The 12,322-nt window shown below is 29.7% G+C and overlaps 1 protein-coding gene across 3 annotated transcripts in view; it reads right to left on the bottom strand.

Moving 5' to 3' along the window:
* Window positions 1-11,780, bottom strand: part of LOC119609744 (dynein heavy chain 10, axonemal) — a 68,850-nt gene extending 57,070 nt beyond the window's left edge. For all 3 annotated transcript variants that reach the window (XM_037964645.1, XM_037964646.1, XM_037964647.1), the window contains exons 1-7: window positions 11,687-11,780; window positions 7,300-8,044; window positions 6,143-6,331; window positions 5,842-6,075; window positions 5,629-5,733; window positions 1,879-2,037; window positions 792-902 (exon numbers count right to left, since the gene is read on the bottom strand). In XM_037964645.1, the coding sequence (XP_037820573.1) occupies window positions 792-902; window positions 1,879-2,037; window positions 5,629-5,733; window positions 5,842-6,075; window positions 6,143-6,331; window positions 7,300-8,044; window positions 11,687-11,778 (1,635 nt within the window). In that variant the 5' untranslated portion in view covers window positions 11,779-11,780. The remainder of the gene's footprint in view (window positions 1-791; window positions 903-1,878; window positions 2,038-5,628; window positions 5,734-5,841; window positions 6,076-6,142; window positions 6,332-7,299; window positions 8,045-11,686) is intronic.
* Window positions 11,781-12,322: the final 542 nt, after the last annotated feature.

The following is a 12,322-nucleotide window of genomic DNA, read 5'->3' as shown; positions in this document are numbered from 1 at the left end:
TTACACATTACAAGTAATTGTAATTGGCCTTGTAATTAATTAATTTGTGTAATTACAAGTACTTGTAATTGTAAATTCTTCAACAAATAATTGTAATTGGCAAAACTTCAATTACAATTACATATAATTGGTAATGCTTCAATTACAATTGCTTCAAATAAAATTGTAATTGAATATGTAGTACACAAAAAGATAACAATTCGGACACAATGTATTTTGTTATTGTAAATTTCATTTTATAAAATTGCGTCCTCACATGACAATCGTTTAGAAGTCTTTTTTAAGTGACGTCTGAGGTGATCCGCAATAGTATTGTCTTATAAATGTTTGAAGGGATGTTTATAATACATAGATAAACCAAGTGACAGAACCTTCACTTTCTACATTGTCCTCATTTGTCTAAACTAAATATGTTGAAGGTTTTTTTTTGAACTGGGATTAACATTGTTTAGCAAAACATTATAACCACTTCTATTTGAATTTTCAACAAAAAAGTGGTTAAACATAAACATATTTTAAGATAGATCTCCCAAAAGTTTTAAAATTGGTTTAAAAAAGTTTTCAAAAAACTGAAGTTGGAGTTTCGAAACTTTTAGGACCATAGTTGAGAATAGGTTTACGTTATCTTATAGAGACAGAAACTCATGCCCGAGTAATAATAGATATGTATTGTTTTATTGGAATAGTTTAAAAAAAATTGTTTATTTTTGTCCCATTACGAATTCTAGTGCTGAAAGACCGGTAAATGGCATGGGGAATATTAAAATACAGAAGTTTTTTTAAATACATACATCATGTTCAAGTGGTCTATTCATTTCTCGAAAAATGTTTGAGAATAAACCGTCAACCCAATCGCGCGTATTTGGATCCAGATAACCATACAATTCTATGACGGAACATGCCTGTAAATGCAATAATAAAATACTTAATAAATTGTTATGAAAAATCCTCAGAACATACAAAAAACTTATTAAGAGTTTTAAAATGTGCCTCCGTAGTAAGTGATGCTTTTTAGGATAATTGGAAAAGGAATTTACAAACTAACTAACTAACTAACTAACTAACTAACTAACTAACTAACTAACTAACTAACTAACTAACTAACTAACTAACTAACTAACTAACTAACTAACTAACTAACTAACTAACTAACTAACTAACTAACTAACTAACTAACTAACTAACTAACTAACTACTAACTAACTAACTAACTAACTAACTAACTAACTAACTAACTAACTAACTAACTAACTAACTAACTAACTAACTAACTACTAACTACTAACTAACTAACTAACTAACTACTAACTAACTAACTAACTAACTAACTAACTAACTAACTAACTAACTAACTAACTAACTAACTAACTAACTAACTAACTAACTAACTAACTAACTAACTAACTAACTAACTAACTAACTAACTAACTAACTAACTAACTAACTAACTAACTAACTAACTAACTAACTAACTAACTAACTAGCTAGCTAACTAAATAACTAATTAACTAACTAGTAACTAACTAACTAACTGACTACCTAACTAACTTTTAGCTTTTCTGTGTTATTTCAAAAATTAAATTAACGTTTTCATTTTCATTACGGTTTTAGAGGTAAACTCTACAACTTGCCAATAATCCAAACCTCTATAATTCGAATTTATTTTTCTATTCTCTCCAATTACAGTTATGTAAATAAAAACACTACTATTATTTACACAATCTGCTAAATTATTTTAATTCCTATTGTTTTTCACATCTAACAAATAATATTAACACATCCTAAAATGCATAAAAAAACAAAGATAAAATCCGGTCATTCTTGAGTTCTCCCCTACATGTAGGCTTCTCCACCTACAATATACCATGCTCTATTTACCTTAGGGTTAAGTGTAATGCATTTTGTTGGGAGACCCATAAAGGTTTGGGCCTTAATTAGTGTATTTATGACAACTGTTTTGCCACCACCTGTTGGGCCAACAATCATAGTGGAATGTCGGGTCATCATTGTTTCATACATCTGAACCACTTTGTCTTCCTGTAACACAAAAAAAAAAAAGAAAGTAGACATGAACTGAGTAAAAAAATTGTTGAAAATGTTTGAAGAAAAAATAATAATATGGACACACAATTACAAGTGTTAAAAGCAGAAGCAATTAACACAAAGGGACAACTCTCACAACACAACAGATTGGTTGCAAAACAAAAATAAAAGAAGATTTCATGGGAGAAATGGGACGTTGGTGTTAAAATGTTAAAAGATCAAGTACATTTATAAAATGGAAATGTTTTATCTTCAGATTTTATGGATGTGTTTATGATTCTTTGAGGTGTAGGTGATGTTGTATTGTTATTGTTTATTCAAAAGAAGAGATGATATTTTTAGTTTATTTTTGATGTTTTTTTTTTAATGATGCACTACATGAAATTATGTACATTAATATTTTGTCCTTTAAGTTTCTTCGTTAGTTTTTTAGTTTTTTTTTTCATTTTTTCCTTTCCTTTTAAAGTACAATTTAGAATGTGTCAAAGTGTCTACGCCTGTGATGCACAAAAAGGATTTCCATTTTTTTCTTTCGCATTGTACTAGTGTTGTTATTGTTGCTGTTTTAAATTTATCGTAAAATGTCAGGGATAATAATTGCAAGATTATGACATTGTTGTTAACAGCACCAACATTACAGGACGACAACTACTACATCTGCATCGATTGCAAATACTCATCACAAAAATGTGTTTATATGAAGAATTGTGTACCAGTAGTTCGACAAAGAGTCAATGCACACGTAAGAGACAGTCGTTTACACTAAATAAAAATAAAAGTTAATTTCGGAAGGTGATCCACTATATGGAAAATAAATAATAATATCTTAGGAGTTAAAGGGGGCCTAAATTAATTATGGAGCTACCTCACTACCAAGTAGCCGGTATTAACTCTATTACTGCCTATAACTCTATAATGCATAATTAACATATTTATGACTGTATTCTGGGGAACGCTTGTATAGGGGCTATACGAACACATAGACCGATTTCGCTATGTCCGTCTGTCTGTGTAAAACACTCTCACATTAAAACTAAGCAAAGGAAATCAACCAAATTCACCCAAAATATTTATTAATATCCTAAGCAGTTTGCAGTATTATCAGCAAAATCGGTTCACAACGTAAAAAGTTATGAGTAAAACTTTCAGACTACCTCGAAAAAAATTACGTTTTTTTTAACATTCTTTTGAAGTTTTCTCAGAAACTACCAAAGATATTTCGATGAATTTTGTCACACATTAATTTTTTATGCCTGTGATCAATTATGTTCAAGATCTTTACAATCGCTCGAATATTTCCCATAGCCCCCATACAAACGTATATATTCCCGGAAATTAGTTTATCGTTAATAACTCCCTCAAATATATCGGTATCAACACAAAATTTTGTACATGCAAATATAATATGAACAGATATCATACATTCAACGTAGATCTCAGTCGGTCCACAATTGGTCATAGCTCCCATATAAGGTCCACTTCCGAAAATCACCTAAACGTACATATTTCATTGATGAATATAGCTATTGTGATAAAATTCGAGTTAAATATGTTTTGTGTACATACAAATCAATCTACCAAATTTTTTACGGATCGGTCTATTATTGGTCATAGCTCCCATATAAGGCCCACTTCCGAAAATCATTTAAAAGCTCATATTTCATTGTCAAATAAAGCTATCTTGAAAAATTCGTCACAAATATGTTTAGTCTACATATGAATCACTCTACGAAATTTTTTCCGGATAGGCCCATTATTCGTCATAGCTCCCATATAAGGCCCACTTCCGAAAATCACTTAAAAACACATATTTCATTGTCAACTAAAGCTATCGTGATAAAATTCGACAAAAATATGTTTTGCGTACATTCAAATCATTCCACAAAATTTTTTACGGATCGGTCCAATATTGGTCATATATCCCATATAAAGCCCACTTCCGAAAATCACTTAAAAGCACATTGTCAAATAAAGCTATCTTGATAAAATTCGACACAAATATGTTTTGTCTTTATATGAGTCGCTCTACGAATTTTTTTCCGGATAGGCTCATAATTGGTCATAACTCCCATATAAAGTCCACTTCCGAAAATCACTTAAACGCATATATTTCATTAAATTCTAAAACTATAAGGATAAAATTCGACTTGAATATATTTTGTGTGCATATAAATCATTCTACCACTTTTTTCCCGGATTGGTCCATTATTGGTCATAGCATAGGGACTTATATGGCCCACTTCCGAAAAAGACTTAAACGCACATATTTAATTGTTAAATAAAGTTATCTAGATAAAATTCGGCACAAATATGTTTTATCTTTATATGAATCACTCTTCCAAAATTTTCCGGATTGGTCCATATATATTAATAGCTGCTATATAAGGTCCACTTCAAAAAAATTACTTAAGCGCACATATTTCATTATCAAATAAAGATATCTTGATAAAATTCGACAAAAATATGTTTTTTGTAGCTCGTATACATATAAAGCACTTCCGAAAATCACCTAAACGCACATATTTCATTAATTAGTAAATCTATTATAGTAAAATTCGAATTGAATTTTTTTTGGCATATAAATCATTATACGAAATTTTTTCCTTATCGGTCGATAATTGGTCACAATTCCCATATAAGGACCATTTCCGAAAATTACTCAAATGCACATTGACAATCAAAGTTATCGGGATAAAATTCGACATAAATGTGTATTTTGTATATATAAATCATTCTACGGAATTAATATACATTTTTCTCGACCTTATTAAAATTAGTTTGACATATGCATTAATGTTAGTACCCTCAATACGGAAACAAAAATGTTGCCAAGTTATCTGAAAATTAGATATTTAAATGAGTTTTAATAAAAAGTAGCTTGCTGGTGGAGGGTATTTAAGATTGGGCATAGCCGAATATAGTACTCTAACTTGTTTAGAGATAAACTTCTACGTATGAATTATGTAACCCGACTGCAATAGCTGTCCATTAGACTAGCTACTTGGGCACACTTGACTCTCTCTTAAGACACGTCAACAGCTAGCAAAGTAACTCGTAAAAGAGCTAGTAATGTGACTGACTGCCGAGAACCCATTTGAACATTACCGTCCACTGACTAGCTTTTTACTTTCTCTTTGTAGGCTATAGAGTGACGATTTTCATCCTCATAGGACAAGCCCATGTTAAAATGGTTAGTCCCTGTGTGGTCAGGTGGCTAGAGGCCACCATAAGTGGGAGGTAAAGAGGTTAGTTTGGCACTATCCTGCCGAACTGCTGGGGTATGTACATATGTCTGCAAGGAAAAAACAATAAGCAGAAATATAAAATGTTCCATTTCAATGCCGGAAAGACTTAGAAAAATGTTTCTATGTAATATTGGTGCAAGTAGTTGGTACTACTGTACTTTTTGCTGCTTTTGTTGTAATTGTTGAGATGAACATTGTGTTGTCCATTTCTTGAAAGAAAACAGCAGGAAAAATAACAACAAGCTAAACATCGATGATATAGGAAAATTGGTTTTTCTTTTAAATATTCTTTAACAAGAATAGTTTTTTGGTTAAAATGAATTTAAAAAGTAAATCTCACCTGATCTGCCAATAGAATGAATCCGTCGTTCACAAGACAATGGCGTACAGCTGCATTAAAATCTGGATAACCAACTCGAGGACAATCGATACCCGGAAATAAATCCTGATAATTTTTGTTTACCAATGCATGAATATTGTAAAACAAATATTTTTGTGAATAAAATATGCCATTTTTAAGCTATTAAACGATAGTACTGGTATTTTTTCTTACCTTAATAAGTCCTAAAAATAATGGTACATCCTCAAAAACAAATTTTGGAAAATTCATGTCTCGAAGAACTCGCATTAATACGACAGCCTCAGGCAAATCGTTGGATTGACGTTTCATTACACCAGCCATGCGCAAAACCGAATTTAAAGAGCGTAAACCCCAATCGTAATGGCACTGTTTAGATAACTGTTCCTGGGCGAGAGCATATAAAACAGTCATCTTCTTTGCCAAAATCTAGAATAAATATAGATCAGTTTACGGTTTAATTTATGAAATTCTGTGCTACAAATTCAGTATTTACCTTGGCCGTTAGAAATCCATCAGAGAACAACGATATTAAACAAATTAATTCCAAATCTGGCTTTATACATGTTACTGGTCTGAAAAGAGCTTTAACGGACTCGGGTAATTCTGTGCGACCCGCATATCCAGGATTCATTGTAACAAATATACCAACTTTACGGTCAATTTTGATTTCACAACCTTCAAACTGAATACACAGAAAAAATTATTGGCAGTTTATTTTTAATAAACTTCTTTAATATTTATAAAAACTATTTTATATTTGTCTTAATTATCTCGTTATTAAACCCCTTAGTTTAAAAATATCATTAAGTTTTTAATTGATTCAATAAATTTTTTAATTGACTGAAAACATTTTTTTATATTTAATTTTAATATTCTTTTTTTTTTTTTTTTTGTTTTCTAAAATTAAATTTCAACTTTCAAAAAGACACAGAAAAACGCAAAAAAAACACGTGAACTTAATTTTCGGTCGTAGTATCTAGTGGCATACTCCGTTTTGAAAAATTGTGTAAAAATCGGGACACATTGCATTTTAAAGTTTAAACTGTTTCTGTGGTGATTTTCATATTCATATTTTAAAACGCAATATCTCCCGATTTCGAACCAACTTTTCAAAATGGATTCCACTGCCACTAGATTCTACGACACAAAATTAAGCTAAGCTGTCTGTCTAGCTCTGTTTCTTTTTGACATACTTACAGTGTAATGAATAATATTTTATTAATAAATCACTTTATTTGTTTTAACGTGACAACAATGTGATATATTTGTAAATGTTCAACACACTGTTAAGGGTAAGATACTTCATTAAAATTTTTTAGTATTCAATTACTTTGATTGTTTCAATCATTAACATAATGCATTTCTTAATAAATTTCTTCCAACTATTTAATTATTTGATTAATAAATTAATTAAAAGTTAAATTATTCAAAATCGATATCAAAATCGTTTTTTCTTTCATTGTAACAATTAGTAAATCAATAAAGTATACCATTGAACTATATCAATATATATTTTCTAGTTATCACACATTGAAACAATCACGAAATTCGATGGACTAGATCCAATTTTGCAAGGTTGCTTTAAGAATCTAATTTAATTTTTAAATATTTTGTTTATATAGGGCAATACCATAAATTTCCAATACTCACAACAAATCTTTGTAATTTTCGTATTAAAGCATTACGAATGGTCTGAAGTTGTGTTGAAATTACACTCAATACTGAAATGTCAATGCGATTAAACTCATCAAAACAGCCCCATGCTCCACATTGCGCAAGTCCGGATAAAATTGTACCCACTGCATGGAAATCCATTCCTTCACCACAATTTGTTACAACACATAGAAGAGCCATAGCTTTGGCTAAATCTTTAGTTGTTTCAGTTTTGCCAGTACCAGCTGGACCAGCAGGAGCGCCGCCCAAATTCATAAGTAAAGCCTGTGTTATGGTCAAGTAAATACGATCGGTGAGGGGTGTAATAACCAGGCGGGAATTCAAGCCCAAATATTCATAGCCATAATCGAATCGTCCAGAGCATTGAATAACAAATAAATTGTCATAAAGCTTTAACCAATAGAACCTCAGTTGGCTCTCCCAACTAAATTCGCCTACATCCAGAACATTATCTCTAACAAATGCCTCAATAATATCTCTAGCATGAACATCTATAGTTGCAATAGTTTTGAATTTTTTCCGATCATTAGAGCTAAGATCTGATCGCACTTTCAATACTAGTTCGTCCATTTGGTAATTTTGTTTGTTCAAAAAGTCCTTCATGGCTCTTAGGTTTCCAAAGTTTTTAGCTTGATTAAATACTTCTTCTACTTCTGCCGTCCACCACACCTGACTAGCCACCAGTCCAACCATGCTTTGATATTTCATCAGCCAATCAGGTCTAATTGCAAAAAAAAAAAATCAAGAAATACATTGAAATATATTGTAGTTTGCACAAGTATAATGTTTAAATATTAAATGAATCAATTTTATGCCATGAAATATATAGTATGTTATATAAGTGATTTCATTACATTTTATGATGAAAAAACTGTATCTTGTTAAAAAATTATACACAGATACACATCTACACACTCGAGTTTATAGTGTTAATAAAAACCACTGTGGTGGCCAGCAATGTACTCAACAATATCCTCGTTAGTATATGCATGGATCTACGTATATATATTCATACATATTTATATGTATGTAAGTATATTAGGGACGTCTCAAAATGGATGTTGTCGATGTTCCCGAAGAGAATAAAAATTTAATTTATGCTAGGTTACTGTTTCTCAAAAATTTTCTTCTGGCTTTAATATTTGAGAAACTGAATCAAAGTCCCCTTTTTTCACTATATTGTTTTTTTTTTCAAAGAACAATAGGCTAGTCGTATACGCTGAATTACCATTATGTTTTTGGATATTAAAGTTTTTCATTAGCTTCCCATTACTTTAAACCTAAAGAGAGCAATTGGATTCATTTACTTATTACTCGGCGTAACTCAAAATACGAGTTTTTTGAACTAAGTGTATGTATTTTATTTAAATTTTTCAAAACCTATTTTTCCTTGATGTGTTACCGATTTAATGTACATATACATATGTATCGAAATACACAAAATTTTATAAACTTTTCATTCATATGCATTACTTTAGGATTTTGGAGGATTCAATCTAGAATTTGAAATTCTAGAAAACAGTTTTGGTAAAATTAAATGAGGTTGTAATAAGTATTATTTTACCGAAAAATTATAAATTTTTTTATAATAAATTTCTAAAATTTTTTGGACATGGGCCTCTCAAAGAAATTTGACATAATATTAATATTATAGTCATTCCTTAGATAAGTAATTGGAAAACCCTCAAAAGGGTCTTTCTAATTCTTTGGACCAGCTAACCAAATATTACCTCAACACAAAATTTTTGAGAATCGGTAGAATGAACTAAATTTTTATGTTTGATGGGAACATTAGTACCGTATTTTTTGTCCATAAAAACGGGTCTATCCTAATGTATATGCCTTTGTACATCCATGTGTATGGAAGTATGTGTGTATATGTTTCATCATAATCATCATCGTCATGATTGTTATTATTGCCAACGACAGTGTTATATTGGTCTTGCGGTTAATCGATGGCAATAAAAAGATAAATCGCTTATAACGACAAAATTATTCATTGTAAGCCATAATAACAAAAAGTTGTTGCAACAACATCAGTATTAAAAGTATCAGCAGTATTGGCAGATAACAACAACTACAACAAGAACAGCCGCCACCACACTTAATGTTTTCAGCATAATTTACAATCATACACAGATTTATGACGTAGTAGATACATATGTATGTACATTAGAGTCATTTTTGGAGAGGCAAAATACCACAGCACTACTTTATAGACAATACTGTCCTGATATTATAAATCTATTTTTGTAACCAATCTGGTGAAAAGACTTCCAGCACCGAAAGCAAATTTTTGAAATGCTTTTGTTCGTAATTTTTCTAAAATTATTTTAATTATATTTTTAATTATATAAAATATTTAATACTATCGCGATTAAATAGAAAATCCATAACAATGTTTTAAATAACAACTTTCTCTTTAAGAAAGTGTAAAAATGCAAAAGTGTTGCAAAAATAATTGTTGTTCGTTCTCGTATAGAAAAAAAATATTTATACAAAACTTCACAGCGTTTGGTGTGGGAACTTTTTTCACGATCGCGACCTTCGTGCAGTACAAGGTCATGCTATCGTATTTTTGATATTAGCAGAAATTGAAAAAAAGTTATGAACCTATTGTATATATGTATACAGAAATGGAGTACATGATTAATTTAGGTAATCCCAAAACTACACCCCTGTGAACATTATTGAAGTACAGTACATGATCCTATAGTTGTAGTAGTCCTATGTATTGCAGGTTAATTTTTTGAAAATAGCATGGTCCATGTAGATAAGACAATGTTGTTAAAGATAAAATGGATCTTGTACACAAATATTTGTATCCAAACAGGTACAAAACATTTATATCCAATGACAATCAACAAAGTTATTGACAATTTCCTAAGCCATTTTTGAATTCAGAACACTCATTCGTTCTGACTTCAATATTTTAACAAATTTAAAATTTGTAATTAACAGAGATGGGGGTAGTGCACTAATTTTTAACTATCACTAATAATTAGTGGTAGTTCAAAATTATTCACTACTTTTATTTAAGTTAAGTGATGAATTGAAAAATATAAGCCTCACTCAACAATAGTGATAGTGATATTTAAAATGTTTAACTAAAAATATTTTAAAAATAGTTAAAATATTTGTTTTTACAGCCTAGTGAAATATTTTTTCTACACTAAATTATTAGTTCAAAAAATATTCCTGCACTATTTTTTTTTATTTACAAAGTTTCCAAGCTATTGCTTAATAAAAATATCCAGTAGTCACATCATTTTGGCAACGCGGCTGAAGTGGCAATCGAGATACATAATCGACCTATTAATTTATTTCTACGAGGATAGTCCACCATTCCGTTAAAAGAAAATAATCGTTCTACTGGAACAGTTTTGGAATTCAGGTTCAGTTTTGGAATTAATTTCTTTTTAAAGCATGAAATGTTTTTGGAGTAACTGCTTCTGTAGGGTCCATTATAGTGTCATCTCTATCAAAATCTGTATTTTCCATATTAATAGATGTATCTTTTAAAAAAATTAGTCATTTATTGTCGCATAAATTCTTTAATTTTCATTTAAGAAAATTATTGCAGCCTTTTGTTAGTGATTGTTCAAATTTTTAACTATTTGAGTGTAGTGCTTTTTTCTACACTATCGCTCAATTGAGTTATAGTTAAAAAAATAAAATTATCACTAAAAAATATTAATGCTAAAAATATAAGTTTCACTACCACTAAGAGCGGGTTTTTGAGATGGCAATCAAATACCAATTATAAGATTAAATAAATTTAATTTTATGTTAATCCCCTGTGATATTTTTGAGTACAAGATTAAACTTCGCAGTGTTGCCATACAAAACAACAGAAAACGTCACTGTTTGTTATCAAAACAATGCATATTTTATAAAAAAGAAGTAGATCATTGTAAATTTAATATGAAAATTAATGAAAACTTAAAGTAAAAGCAAAAAATGTACTTTGAAGTGTTCATAATTTATACTAATCAATAAATAGAATATTTTAATGTTTATATAAAAATTGTATTAATTTTACATCAGCTGTTTACACTTTTGCATTTCGTGCTTAAGTTTAAACCACCTCCATTGGGCGCTTAAACTTGCAAACAAAATTAACTAATTGAGTACTCAAAAACATCTTTCGAGGATTAATTTTAATTTAATCGCTAATCTTTCACCTAAAGATTGGCCCTAAGCTGATGCAAATTAGTGAAAATATTTAGTGCTAGTGAAATATTGATTTAACTAAATATTTAGGACACTACCTCCATCTCTGGTAATTAAGTTAAAAATGTTATTTAAAATATATGTAAATAAATATGTATACTTGTATAATATTTCAATATTTTTTGCATACCTTGATATTTCGAGGTCTGTTCCGTAATCGTAAATAGCTTTTTTAGACAAATAACGATTCGAGCGGCGCATTTCATCCAATACATCGTTCATCCAATTTTCTACACGACCCTGGATTCGAACTACAAATAAACAGGAAACATATGAATGTATGTATGTATGTATGTATGTATGTATGTATGTATGTATGTATGTATGTATGTATGTATGTATGTATGTATGTATGTATGTATGTATGTATGTATGTATGTATGTATGTATGTATGTATGTATGTATGTATGTATGTATGTATGTATGTATGTATGTATGTATGTATGTATGTATGTATGTATGTATGTATGTATGTATGTATGTATGCGCTATATATTACAGCCTTCATGAAGGAGTTAAATAATACATATCTTAAAAAAATACAAAAATACCATCAAAAACTAAAATATTAGCTCCGTTTTATAATATACATATATATACATATATATATATATATATACATTTATGTGCCTCCAACAAAAAAATTTTCATAAAATAATTATTTTAAATAAGGTTTACTTTTATAAATTTTCAGAACATTAAATTCATTTTTTCAATCCTGAGTTACTGCATTAAGCCCCCGACTACTCTATCTATAAGGAGTCA

Source organism: Lucilia sericata, unplaced genomic scaffold (genome assembly GCF_015586225.1).
Source record: "Lucilia sericata isolate MDLA Ls3-8-SP2 unplaced genomic scaffold, ASM1558622v1 Contig001052F_arrow, whole genome shotgun sequence".
Taxonomy (NCBI): Eukaryota; Metazoa; Arthropoda; class Insecta; order Diptera; family Calliphoridae; genus Lucilia; species Lucilia sericata.
The sequence above is the reverse complement of the archived record's forward strand: the minus strand, read 5'-3'. Positions and strand labels throughout refer to the sequence as shown.